The following is a 14,815-nucleotide window of genomic DNA, read 5'->3' on the forward strand; positions in this document are numbered from 1 at the left end:
CCCTTCCCCATTGCCAAGCTAGCTTTTCATCTTTATTTCTCAGGTTAGTTTCTTATTTTTCATCCCTCACCCCACAGGAAGTCTCTTCAGGCTGTGTATTGTGCCCTGTGCTGTGGCTCGCTCCCTGCCGAGGGCCCAATCTCGCTACGCAATGAGCAGATTTGTTTTCAAAGCCTCCCCCTGCTGGTTGCCTTTATGAGCGCCCCTTTAAAGGTACTCAGAAGCACGGAAAAGTGCACTTATATGCATTTATTTGGAATGGGGAAGAGAAACTAGATTGGCCCTGTGTACAGAATCCCATTTATGCTGCATCGAGTTAATGAAGAGTTACGACATTTAAGACCTGTCTTGGTGGATTTCCCAGAGTTACTTGGCCACAACAAAACATCTGCTTCCTGTATGGGAATGGGACTAATTCTGTTCCCTCACACACACATACACACACTCTCAAGCTTACCCTGCAATCTTAGGGCCCTTGCTTTCTTTTCACAAGGCCGTCCAATCATAATAAACTTTGGAAAGTCCTCTAATGAGATTCGGGGCAGCCCTGGAGATCTGCCTCCCAGACCATGCCTGAGCACCTACATTGTGTTTTTCCACACACTCTTCCAGAAGAGATCTCTCTCGCTCAGAAAGGACAGGCTTTAACTACTGAGCACCCTGTGGGTCAAGCCCCAAGAGAGTGAGAGACACTGTTATGTATGCATTAATCAATACTACTTGCTAAAAAAAGAGGTGAACTTGTTCACTGTGTAGTGTGTAATAATAATACTTTTCCTAATAAAGACAATCCAGATGATTTTTTTTTCTTAAGTTGTGTAATGTACATTTATGATCAGGTGCATGAAATAACTTGCTATATCATTAATCTAAGAGTTGTACAAAGTTTTGTTTTTTGGTTTTGCTTCTGAATTTTCATTAATCTGGAAGTTTCTATCCACCATAGATTTGCAAATTGTAGTATAATATTTAATATTATTATTATAAATGTAACTGCAACGTTTACGTCTTTTGTTCTTGATGTTCTGAGAAAAGTCCGAATTTTGAGATAAAAAGTTGCAATTTCTTTTTTTATTTTAAATTCTGTGTCGATAAAATGCCAGATGTAAACTCAGAATTGCAAAATATAGTCGGAACTGTGAGATATAATCTCAGGATTGTGAGAAATAAACTCAGAATTGCAAGATATAATCAGAATTATGAGATATAAACCCAGAATTGCAAGATATAGTCAGAATTGTAAAATATAAATTCAGAATTGCGAGATATACTGTGCACACAGAATTGAGATATAAACCCAGAATTGTGAGATATAGTCAGAATTGCGATATATAAACTCAGAATTCAGATATAAACTCAGAATTGCACGATATAGTCAGAATTATGAGATATAAACTCAGAATTGCAAGATATACTCAGAATTGCAAGATATAAACTCAGAATTACGAGATATAGTCAGAATTGTGATATAAACTCAGAATTGAGATGTAAACTCAGAATTGCACAATATAGTCAGAATTATGAGATATAAACCCAGAATTGCAAGATATAAGCCCCTTTCACACTGCACGTCGGACCCGGCAAATTGCCGGAACATTGCCGGGTCAACTTCTGTGTGAAAGCAAACACGTCCCGGGATTGATTCCGGGATTGAACCCGGGTCGGGGACCTAGTAACATTGCCGGGTTCAGTCCCGGAACGAGCGATGTGTGAACAAAAGCCAGAACTAATGCCGTGTCGTAGTGATGACCCGCGTTATCGCGCGACTCTTTTAGCGTGTTTTGAAGGCAGATCAACGTTCGCGATGAAAAAATATGCGCAAACTGTAACGAAGCAGAGATCAGTTAGTTCCTTACTTTCCGCGCTGAAGCTGAGATCGTTCACCAGCTTCAGTGAAAGTTAACGTGCCTAGTGATTTTGACTCGTACATTACACGTCACACCCTGATATCACGTGTATTCACGGGACCTTTACGGGTTGTGTGTGAACGCACGCACATATTCCGGGTAATCACTGGCAGTGTGAAAGTGCAAAATCTAGTGACCCGGGTACAAATGCCGGGACACATTACCTGTGTATTTGCCGGAATCGCAGTGTGAAAGGGGCTATAGTCAGAACTGCAAAATATAAACTCAGAATTACAAGATATAGTCAGAATTGAGATATAAACTCAGAATTGCGAGATATAAACTCAGAATTGCACAATATAGACAGAATTATGAGATATAAACTCAGAATTGCACGATATAGACAGAATTACAAGATATAAACTCAGAATTACGAGATACAGTCAGAATTGAGATATAAACTCAGAATTGCACAAAATAGCAAGAAATAAAAGAAAAAAACCGAGATATAGTCAGAATTGCGATATAAAAACTAAAAATAGACATAAAAACTAAAAATAAATACATAAAAAACAAAAAAACCAAAAAATAAAGACATATAAACCAAAAATTGAGATATAAACTCAGAATTGCGAGATATAAACCCAGAATTGCAAAATATAAACTCAGAATTATGAGATATTGTCAGAATTGCGATATATAAACTCAGAATTGAGATATAAACTCAGAATTGCGATATAGTCAGAATTATGAGATATAAACCCAGAATTATGAGATATAAACTCAGAATTGCAAGATATAAACTCAGAATTGTGAGTTTATATCTCACAAATCTTTCTTTTTTAATCATTCTTTTTTTCTTTCTTCAGAATTGCAAGAAACAAAGTCCAAACTGTGTGATTAAATGTCATTTTTTTATCGTTTTTATTTTGTGGCAGTGCCCTTACATTTGATATCAATACAGTGGCAAAATTGTTTTTCATAAAAATGTCAACCAAAATCAAACACTGAAATTGGTCTAACAAATGAACAACAGGCTAAATGGGCAAACTGACAATGATGTTAAATGCAATGAAGGCATAAACAACAGCAGAAGTGTAAGTTACAGACTAGTTGTGTTTTTAATATAGTCTGGACTGTATGAAAATAAAATAATATTCAAAGCTTTGTTAGTTTCATGTCCCATTGTGATCTTTGTCACTGTCCACTTTGGTTTTGTTGCAATATTAAATTGCTCTTTGACTTTCTCTAGAACAGCATAAAAAATGACCCGTCCCCACCCCCACTGCTCCTGCCCCCCTCAGCATGACGGCGTTTAAATGACTCCTGAATCCAAACCAGGCCTACATTATCCAGGCCTGTCCTCCAGGCCTGTTGTTTATTCCTTTTTGAAGGCTCTTGACAAATAATCAAGATATCTGTCTGATTTGCAACTCCTGAGGGGCAACCGGGGGATGATGTCAACACTCTGGACGAAAGTCTGAAGTTTCTTTGCCCCTCCTATAGACATATGAGCTTCAGGGTTGATACTTGGTGAGATAATAAGGCTCATTTCCCACAGGCATATGGTTTGCTCCCACCATTGAGTTTCCCATTACTTTTCATGAATGGCTTTTGTAAATCAAGCAAATGGTGAAATTTATTTTTGATAAATTCATTTTTATCATGCAAGTAATTTAAACCCCCAAATGTATATTTTGTATACAGTCAATGTTGACAAATGACTATTATGAGTCAGTTCTTTTTAGTGAATCAGAAACACAGTTCAACCAATGTAGTTGGATTCCAGAATGAATGATTCTTGTGATTCGGTTCTGATTCCTGAACAAATTAATCTTATGAGTTGATTCTTTTTTAGTAAATCGAAAATTACACAGTGTCACCATTGTAGTCTGAATCTCAAATTAATGACTCTAATGAGTTGGTTCTGATTCCCTGGACGAATGAATATTGTTTTTTGTTGTTTTTTTGTGATTCAAAAACATATACTGCAACCAATGCAGTCTGATTCCCATCCAAATGACTTATACAGTAAGTCTGTTCTTTTTAGTGAATAAAAAACATACTACTAATGTAGTCTGATTCCCAAACAAATGACTTTTATGAGTTGGTTCTGATACCAGAATATTGTAAGTCGGTGCTTTTTAATGATTTAAAAACTTACAGTGCAACCAATGTAGTCTAATTCCTGAACCATTGACTCTTATAAGTCTGTTATTTTTAGTGAATCACAAACATACAGCACTACTAATGTAGTCTGATTGACTAACAAATGACTTTTTCACAGATTAATTAATATTATGAGTTGGTTCTTTTTAGTGAATCAAACACATACAGTGAGACCAATGTAGTCCGATTCCCGAACTTATGACTCTAAGTTGGTACTTTTTAGTAAATCAAAATCATACAGCACTACCAAAGTAGTCTGATTTCTCGAACAAATGACTCTTATGAGTAGCCTAAGTTCTTTTTAGTGAATCAAACTCAGCTATATAAACACACCTTTTCTGTTTTAAATGTATATGACTGAACATTTATTGGCAACAGTGCACCAAGTTCAGTCCACTTTCTTATCAGCTGTCATGCGTGAGCGTACAGCTTATGAGAAGAGTTTCCTATAACAGATGAAATAAGAAGTCTCCTTTACAATGTTCCAGCTCTGAGCTCCAGCTGGGACTCATTATAAACACTGTGCTAATTCATCCCAGTACCCAAAGTTTGACACTAGTTGGCCATGCCCAGCAGGTACTGCGCTGGGATCAGAGGTCCTGACCCGTCCTTTGCCCTCTGAGAGACCCCCTTGCCTCGATGCTCTTCGTAACAGCAATCCTGTTGATTCAATTAGAACCAGAGGAACGTAGCGAGACCTTGGACAAAAGGTTCAGCGCAATGTGGACCGTTCATGGAAGAGCCAGCGAGGCAAAAGGACGTCTATCAGACCGTCCATCACTGCACAAATGCACAAATGTCCCATCACCATGGAGAAGCCAAATGGGATGACGGGGCAGAAGAAGTGGGGGGCATATGGGGTGGAGATAGACAAAGGGGACATTCTTTTATTTTATTATTAATATTTTTTTTATTTTTTTCTCAAGAAGAGATCCTATTGGACCCAGTATAGTGTGATATAGAGTGAATCAGCTGAGAAGGTTGAGTGACTGTCAATGAACGGATTACCGCTGACACAGCATTTCATTAGGTATACAGTGAAGGATAAGCTAAAGTAACTGAAAATACTTGAAATTTTGTAGTTAGCAGGAAACATGATGACAGTATGTAGACTGAGCAAAGTTCATTTTATTCAAATCATTTTCTCCTTTCGCATATGCAGTAAAATGTATGTAGTCTATGTAGTATACACTTCAAAGTAGAGAATGAGGCCTTGTGTTGATGGGATATAACATTTTATACAATTTTTGTATATAAACCAACAACTTGCAAAAAAAAAAAAAAAAAAAAAAAAAAAAAAAAATTAAAGCAAAGTTAAACGGGCAAAATTCTAACTAATTTGACTTATTTGTACTGTATCTCAAATTGATAGTTTACCCAAAACACTATCACTTTTAAAGGAAATGAAGAAAGTTCCCAGTGACAGATATATTTGTTCTAATGATCAGTGATCTGCTTTCTTGAATATAATTAGTGATTTTTAATTCTGCATAATCCTGACGGCTCTACATAAGGTGTTTATTTATTTATTTTTTTACATACACCCTTTAGTGTAAATTTTTTTAAAAATTTTTTTTTAGAGGTCACGTGTAAGCAGAACTTGTTGAAATGTCTAAAATTCAGCTCCAGCTGCTTAAAAAGTTGTAAAGTCGCTGAAAAAAGTTATGTATTGATTCAAAATTATGCAAAGGAATATTGTCAAAATTCTGAGAAATATAGCATTACATCACTTGCTCACCAATGAATCCTCTGCAGTGAATGGGTGCCGTCAGAATCAGAGTCCAAACATCTGCTAAAAACATCACAATAATCCACAAACCCACACAACTCCAGTCCATCAATTTATGTCTTGTGAAGTAATGTGTTTGTAATAGAAAATCCATAATTTTGACTTCAAACTGTATCTTTCGGCTAAAATATAATATTTTCTATCCATGATATTGCTTTCTTCAGAGGGAAAAAAATTAAGTCTGAATTAAATCTGAATTAGGAGAGAAATATGCACAGATAAAGCAATGTTTACAAGTGAAAACAGTCCAAAATTGTTCTAAAAACAGTAAATTGCCATAAGAACAGTAAATTGGACTCCCATTCTGACGGCACCCATTCACTGCAGAGGATTCAGTGGTGAGCAAGTGTAATGCTAAATTTCTCCAAATCTGTTTCAATGTGGAAACAAACTTATCTACATCTTGGATGGCTTGACAGTGAGTACATATTCAGCAAAATATCACGTTTGGGTGAACTATTCCTTTAATATTAGACAGTTTATAACATGTTAGTTGTTCGTTACATTTAATAACGAAGCTAAATCAGTGTAGACAATGCAAGGCATACAACAGTGCAACACACTGAGCAGACTGTAAATCTGTTTGATTTGCATCAAAATATTTAGAGGTCCATTATATTGAATTTTGACTGATGTATGACTTCTATTAAATGCTGAACCAATGCAGTAAAAATTCTGCCTCAAACCTTGTACATAATGAACTCAAGCACACACAGACTTCAGGTAGCAGCGTCTTTCCTGCCCCCAAAGTAACTCTCAAATCCTCTTGATATCCCTCTACGCTCTCCGTCCCCCTCTTTTAATCAAGCCGAGGAATTACCAGGGGAAGTGATTAGGTACAGGTCTTTAGTTTTTTTCTCTTTCTTTTTAAAAGCGTAATCCTTTCAGCATAGTAAAAAGAAAGACTCCACATATATCCCGGCATTGTGGCCCACTTTCTCTCTCTTTTACAAAGAGACTGCTGCCTGGTTCGCTTTTGAAATAAGAGTGGCAAATTAAAAGTTATTGTTTGCCACTTTTAAAAGCATTTTTTCCACCCACCCCTCAACCCCAGGCCCACGTCTGGGATTTGTCCTGCTGAACATCTTGGCAATTTATGTAGAAGACAAAAGGGGGAAGGCTGTTACCCATTTTTCTTGTCAATCAAGATGTTAAACAGTGCTCTGATGGCCTAACTTCATGACTCTATATAAAGATGCTCAGTTGGTCTAAAGTGTCGCTTTGTAACGTACTCTGGCAAAACTTTGAACACGTTTTATTTTATTTTATTTTTATATGCTCATTCATTCTAGTTAATAAATACAGTTATACAGGTGCCTTTGAACTGCACAATAAATGTTTTTAATATCTATACTACCTAAGGTTTGGACACATTTGAATGTGTAAGTGGACATACTTTTATGGATATGAGTATTCCAACGTGAATAACTATTTTATTTTAGTTCTATAACATATTAAAAATGTTATTTTTAACATTATTTAAATGTTTTAAATATTTATGTATTATTGTTTTTTTTAAAATGCAATAAGTGCTAAATTTGTACAATGTGCACAATGTTTATTTGATTTGATTAGATTTTTTCAAATTCCAGAATATGAATAAGTATTTCAATGTGAATAACTATTTTATTTCAGTTCTATAAAATATTTAAAATCTTTTTTTTTTTTACATTATTTAAATTTTGTAAATATTTAAATTCATTATTTTTATCATTATTTTTTACAGGCAAGTGTGTACAATATGTTTATTTTTATTTATTTATTCGAACTCTAATATCCTCACACTTTAGAAAACTTTTTCAATTTTAGAATAAATTAAAAATTTTATTTGAGTTTTGGTTGCTAGATAATTCCATAAGTGTCATTTCATAGTTTTGATCATTTACTATTATTTTAAATATCACCATCAACAACAAGTAATATTAATAATAATAATAAAAAAAAGAGTAGATCCATCCAAACGTTTAACTGGTTGCGTACACCTGTGTAAATCTTTGCATAAGATAATACACTATCTCATTACATATCCTTAAAGATCAGTGTTTTCTGATTGACACTATGGCTGATCTTACACTGTTCCTCAATTCCAGCACAGTGCACTAAACAGGGTTTAATGAGCAGCCTTGTGAAGGCATCACACTTAAAGCAGACGAGTGTTATACTGGGATTTTGTGTTCCTCCGTCTGCACTGATGGAGCAGCTGCGGCTCGAGTTCCCATAGTTCCATTAATCCCCCGCAGCACTCGAGGAGCACAGACGAGGACAAACGAGGGAGGGACACAAACACACGGGATGCAGAGAGAAAAGGCTGGCCTGTATTGTCCCGGTGCAGTTTATCATTTATATGCTCCTCTGTGAGATATTAATACAAGTTAGCCAAAGAAATGAATAACAGCTATTTCAGCAGGCATTTCAAAGCAGTTTCACATGCATCTGGCAGATGGGTTCATCGCTAACATGCAGGGGAATCCTTCTTCCATGAGACAATAACAATACAAACACCCTTAAAATATAAGACCAAGCCCTTTATTTCATTCATTCATTCATACATGCATGCATGCGAATGAATGAATATATAAATAAGAAAGATAGAAATAAAACAGAAAGACAAATTGTTTTATATATTTTTTATGTATCATATTTGTACAGTATTATTTGAGATAATATTGTGTATACAATATATAGCTTTATAACATTTAATTTTTCTATTACTTTTTAAAATTGTAAAACTATTTTTTTTTGCCAATAGCCTTTATTAAAATAATAATAATAATACTAATAATAATACATTCACTCACTTGTTTTCCCAAATAGTATTCTTTATTGCAGATAAAAAAAAAAAACATATTTCTTATTAATTTTTTTTTTAGCCAAGCAGTTCAATAAAAAAACAACACTCTCCTCACTGTAATACAATATTTAAAAGTCATCCTGGTTTTTATTAGTTTTACACACACACACACACACACACACACACACACACACACACACACACACATATATATATCAAACTTAGGTAATGTGTATGAAAAAAAGTATATCTATGCCTGCACTAAAATTTATAACTATTTTTGTAATAATAATTAAAAAAAAAAAACACGTACTGTTTCCACATTACAGAATTAAACTTTATATGATAATATACTTTATGATTTAAACATATTTTTTATAAAAAATTTTTGGTCTACATTTAAGTAATGAGTATTTTGGGAGGAAATGGGATTAATTATCATGAAAAATGTAAAACAATGCAAAATATCTTAATGGTCTTAAATATGCTTCATTTTCTTAATGCAAAATACAAGTTCAATTATAGTTTTTTTTTATTATCTGAGCCAAAATCAGCAATATTTTATTAAAGTTCTGAAAGAGACGACAAATACACTGACAAAATGGTGTAGAAATTTCTGTATTTTCACTCAGAAACTGCTAGTAAAATCAACAATTAGCACACTGAATTAAACATGAAATTTGAAGTAGAAAAACTGAAGTTTTCCTGTAAAATATACTCCAACAATCTTTGTTTTAATCTTTGAAAAACAGTGTAGCCTAATAAACACAAAATATAATGCAGCAGCATTGCACAAGGCAAGTCTGGTCTAAAAGACCAACAAACTGCCTGCTGGGCCAGAAGCCAGTCAAACAGGGAGAAAGTGAGGAGAAATGTGTACATGTAGGATGTTTTCTCGAATGTTCTGTGAGACAGCTGGCCATTTCTTTACCTCCACCGGCAGCAAAGGAAAACTGCTGCACAAAAGAGAGCTCATGAATGGCCTCTCACTGGGGAAGCCTTGCTAACTTCTTTATGTGGGCCTTCCATTTAAGCCTGCCACTTTTTGTTTGTTTCTGCTAGCGGCTTGAAGCCGGCTTTTGGGACGTATAATCAAGAGGAGAAGAGCGCATGACCTTACACACTACATCTGACAGCAAACGAGAGAAAAATGCAAACAAGCTACAAAATAACAGTCTGCCATTTATAAACAGAAAAAAAGAGCATTGGCTGTGTTTTGTGTTGCTGACATATTGGCATATGCAATAATTATGCAACATAATTATCGCAACAAAGCATTTTTTTTGTTTGATGATTCAGCATCATGTGAAGAATGTAAATGTGTGTCATCTAGATTCTTTGTTTTAACGGTGAATTCACATTCATGTTTGAATTCCAATAGCTGTATAGAGATGTGTTCTCTCAAATAAATATATAGGATATTTAAACATTTCATAAATCATTTTAAACTGTGCCAAGATTATTAGAAATGTTTTTCTAATACAAAATTAGTTCTGGTAAGGTTTCTGTGATTGCTTCAAATAAAAAAAAATAATAATAATAAAATAAAATGTATGCATGTATTTTAATTGTTATATTGCATTTATTGCATTGGTAACACAAATAAATGTATCTGAATAATGATAAATTCATCCAGAATTATGCAGTCAACAACAAACAAGTACAGTTCACAGAAAACCTCTACCAGCTATTAAAACTAAGCTTGAGTACCTAACTAAACTAAAGTACCAGCCGTAAAGAGTTTTCAGACTAACCTAAGTGCTAGAAGCTTGTACAAGATCATTCAAATCAAAGTTTTATGATAAAATATTATTTTTTGAGCTTTTACTCTAGATGTCATATGTCTGACTGACAAAGGTTGCCCTCTTCTGGTGAAATCAAGAGTTGTTGTTTTTTTTCCCCCTTGAAATTTTGACCAGTTATAACATATGCCTCTATTTACAAACCCAAACCATAAACATATTTTTCAACAACAACAATAAAAGCTGTTTTTCCAGAATCCATACATTTTCTCCATATGATTATCAATATTTTATTTTATTACTATTATTTATTTTTTGTGTGTGTGTGTTTGTTTTTTCCAAACAATAAATTAAGTGTCAACACTAAATTATGGCTTTAGTTATTTGGGTTGAAATAAATACAGATATCAACTGTCCCAAATATACATAAATAATTCACTTTTACAAAAAAGCTGTAGAAAAGACTGCATCTTACATTTTAACATCTAACATTTTAAATGTCTTACCCAGCCGAAGGAGTATAAAAAAGTGGACAAAAATGTGAAGTTACGAGTTTATGAAATATTCGAAAGTTTACGAAATGTCATATGAAAATATGTTTCCATGATTATCTGTGACAGCAATTTAGTCTGTAATAAGTGGAGCTGAGGTAGAATACGACATTCAGAATATTTCCAAACAGGTCAAGATTTTGAATTTATGTGGGATGGAGAAAGAAAAAAAAGTGAAATGTATGGAATCTGTTTCGCAATCTGTATGGAATCTGAAACTGCAAACAGTATTAAATAAAATAGAATGTTGTAAACATTCAGAATCTAGGTGCATCTAATTCACATTCACAAAGTTTTAATTGAAGAAAGCTCATTTAGTCCATCCTAGAGTTTCTGAATTACAACTTGGAATTTGCCTTTAAACAGAAAAAACAAGACAATGAAGACAGTTACAATCTTAATAACAGAGTCAAATCACACTTTAACTGTGTATGTGCTTGCTATTAAAGCTTTAAATATTTTAACATCATGATGCAAAAAAAAAAAAAAAAAAAAAATAGGTATATGTTGCATACCTATCTATCTATCTATCTATCTATCTATCTATCTATCTATCATTCAATTTATTTATATACTTAACTACATATTTAAAAAAAAAAATATTAATTCATTCATATATTTAGTTAAGATGAGTTAAATACTGCTTTTAAGTTTGGCATAAACTTACATGATGGCATTAAAGAAACCTCTGCAGTGACGACGCTCTCCAAGCCCAGGTTAGATAGAGCTCCTCGAATCAAGCCACAGGAGAAGGCCAAGTACTGCAGAGATCCAGCATATTTAGATATATTAATGTTTAATTTATCATGCTATAAGATAATGTAGACAAAATAAAATCTTGGAGTATTATTCAACATGAATGCACTTAAACAGACAACGGACATTCTTACTTTAGGTGCTTCTTCAAGGTATTGCTTTCCATTGGAAAACTGAGTTAGGAGTGCAAATTTATTATCCTGTAAGACGTATGTGCCCTACAGCAAAGCCAGAGAGAAGAAATAATAATAATAATAATTCTACAATGTGTTGTCACATATTAAACACATAATTGAACTTTCAAACCTGATGGTTGGTCCTCAAGTTGTCGATTTGTTTTCTGAAGATCGTGCTCCAAAAATCTTTACACAGGAACTTCATTATGTCCAAGTCATCTTTGAAAGTGGGGCAGTCTTTTGTAAATCTTTCCAGAAACATATGCAAAGTTAGGCAACTATAAACTATGGATAACTTATGGTATGAAAAAAAAAACACGTATAACTGTGTATACCTTTCAATCAGTCCTTGTCCAACTCTGAAGCCCATCACCTCTAGAGTAGAGACACACGTCACTCTCTCCTTAAGAAAGCAGATCAGAACATGATGCAACTGGAAATGACAAAACGCTGTAACAAAAACATAATTCAAGCAGAAAAAAAATCTGATGTACGCCATCTGGATGCTTGTAGATGGTACCTTATCAATGTCCTCCCGGGTCGCATGCTCCCTGTACACGTGAGCAACAATCTCCATGTGGAGGAATTCAAACAGTACATCATCTGCCATATCTGACAGAAAGAAAAACATCTGTGGAAATTCCTCAGACATCTGGAAACACTCCATTGGAAAATTGACGTCTTTTTAACCCATTTAGGCCTGCATGCAAACTGAAGTGGCTCTTCCACTCCTCTTTTGTCACTAGTGAATATTTTTAAGTGATTAAACAGCTGGAAAATAAATATACAACCTGGGAAAGAGATTTTGACAACTTGTTGGATAATGTGTCACGTGGTGATGTTTAACAGAGTTGGCTAAAACAGGGGTTTTCAAGTGAGTGTTGTGGGGTTTATGTAAAATTAAATTAAATTACCTTAAATTAATGAATAAATAAACTAAATGAATGGACGACTCAATTAATTAGACAAATCGCTGACATGTATTTAAATAAATAAATACATCTAAGAGTACTTATAGTGAGTAGAAAAAAAAAACGTAAATGTAACGTAACAGAAACGAAATAATAATGTTAAAAATAATAATGTTATATTTATAATATTCAATTTTCACAGTATGAACTGGGTCTTTATTAATTAAAATTTAAATATCCTACCGTTTTAGTTTGAGAACTTTACAGAAGCTTTGTAATATTATGTCTGTTGATGTGCATTAAATCAGTTTATGTCAAAACCGACAGCGTATTGCGAACCGCCTTCTTGCCATCGGGGCTTTATATTTAAACTATGTATGTGATTCGTAAGATTACAAACCACAAAAGTATACATCATCTGAATAATGTGAAAACAGCTGCTAATGTTACAGCACCTTCAGCGATAGAGCTGCTAACGTGTTCAGCCTGTTGATGTGAAATATGGTTTGGTATTAGCATAAACACACCTTTAAATCACTTACTCCTTGCACGTATCTTCGGTCACTTAATAAAAATACATTTATAAAGAACCAGATACACAAAATCCGCCTTCAGTTCTACTGTGTGTAGCACTGCTACTTACAACCAATACTGCCACCTGCTGTTATGGAGAATAACGACTTCATCGCATTTCCTCGCTGACCCAAGCTACTGTAAAGTTACTTTGGTCTCCCTCATATTGGAGTTTGTAATAAAATTTTATAATATTAACGTTTTACTGTATTTTTATTTTTAATTTACCGTATTAATCAAATAAATACAGCATTGGTGAGCATGGAGACTTGTCTAACTCACATGATAATTTCAGTACAACTTAAGTAGGACTTGCTGTCGATTTTTTCCCTTTGCACTTGAGTGTTTTACCCACACACTTTTGACACAGTAACCATAGTTTAACGTAAAAGTAATTGCGTAGTACCCTTTATGAACACTATAAGATTAATGGAATTAGTGGCGTTACAACTAACCCAACCCTGATCCATTTTGCATGTCAAATATAGACACATACCAGTGAAATTTTACTTTATATTAAGAGTCAAGCAGATGAAATTAACAAATTTATAAATTCATACTTAACCATGTGAGTTCAGATTAGATTATGAAATTCATGACAATACACCTTCATGTGTTAAAATCAGTTTTAAAGGGATACTCCTCCCCAAAATGAAAACTTTGTCATTAATCACTTACCCCCATGTCGTTCCAAACTTGTAAAAGCTTCGTTCGTCTTTGGAACACAATTTAAGATATTTTGGATGAAAACCGGGAGGCCTGTGACTGTCCCATCCATTGCCAAGTAAATAGCAGTGTCAAGGTCCATAAAAGGTATGCAAGTCATCGTCAGAATATTCCATCTGCCATCAGACGTGCAATCTGGGTTATATGAAGCGACGGGAACACTTTTTGTAAGCGAAGAAAACAAAAATAATGACTTTATTCAACAGTTCCTTTGTCAACGGCCTCCTCTGTGTCTCTCCATATCACCGTATGCTACGTATGCTCTTCTTTATCAGCCACGCCACTAGGATGCGCTGTTTCTACATGTATTTAGCTTTGATTTGAAAGAAAACAGTTCATCCTTGTGGCGCGGCTGATACAGAAGAGCATACGGTGATATGGAGAGACACAGAGGAGACTGTTGATAAAGGAATTGTTGAATAAAGTCGTTATTTTTGTTTTCTTCGCTTACAAAAAGTGTTTCCATCGCTTCATATAACCCAGATTGCACGTCTGATGGCAGATGGAGTATTCTGACGATGACTTTCATACCTTTTATGGACCTTGACACTGCTATTTACTTGGCAGGACAGTCTCAAGCCTCCCGGTTTTCATCCAAAATATCTTAAATTGTTTTCCGAAGACGAACAAAGCTTTAACAGGTTTGGAACGACATGGGGGTAAATGATTAATGACAAAATTTTTATTTTTGGGTGGAGTATCCCTTTAAAGTGTTTCCCAAACCTGACTGGAAGAAACTGATAGTTTTACACAACTTTAAACTTACCAATAACCCACTTTTTTC

At 34.3% G+C, this 14,815-nt stretch overlaps 1 protein-coding gene across 6 annotated transcripts; it reads right to left on the minus strand.

Annotated features, from left to right (window-relative positions):
- Positions 1–10,158: 10,158 nt before the first annotated feature.
- On the minus strand, positions 10,159–13,979 carry LOC109093050 (trafficking protein particle complex subunit 6b-like). 6 transcript variants are annotated; one of them, XM_042739212.1, is made up of 7 exons: positions 13,275–13,979; positions 12,342–12,433; positions 12,157–12,221; positions 11,952–12,069; positions 11,780–11,863; positions 11,557–11,650; positions 10,159–11,245 (listed from the first exon to the last, which is right to left on the minus strand). In XM_042739212.1, exons 2-7 carry the CDS (start codon positions 12,429–12,431, stop codon positions 11,214–11,216), a joined length of 483 nt encoding a protein of 160 aa, XP_042595146.1. In that variant the 5' UTR covers positions 12,432–12,433; positions 13,275–13,979; the 3' UTR covers positions 10,159–11,213. The 6 variants fall into 6 exon arrangements, with proteins under 6 accessions (XP_042595146.1, XP_042595145.1, XP_042595144.1 ...); XM_042739211.1 differs by having other exon boundaries at positions 13,260–13,509; XM_042739210.1 differs by having other exon boundaries at positions 12,157–12,224; positions 13,275–13,466.
- Positions 13,980–14,815: the final 836 nt, after the last annotated feature.

The sequence above is a fragment of the Cyprinus carpio genome, chromosome B15, assembly GCF_018340385.1.
Source record: "Cyprinus carpio isolate SPL01 chromosome B15, ASM1834038v1, whole genome shotgun sequence".
NCBI lineage: Eukaryota > Metazoa > Chordata > Actinopteri > Cypriniformes > Cyprinidae > Cyprinus > Cyprinus carpio.

Bases quoted from the DNA above. Each gene is read 5' to 3' on its own strand.
- LOC109093050 (XM_019106777.2), bottom strand. From the start codon at position 13,251: ATGCTAATACCAAACCATATTTCACATCAACAGGCTGAACACGTTAGC. The intron at 11,651-11,779 runs GTAAGAATGTCC...GGATCTCTGCAG, and splicing joins ACCTTGAAGAAGCACCTAAA to TACTTGGCCTTCTCCTGTGG. The intron at 11,246-11,556 runs GTAAGTTTATGC...TTCTGTTTAAAG, and splicing joins GGTTTCTTTAATGCCATCAT to GCAAATTCCAAGTTGTAATT.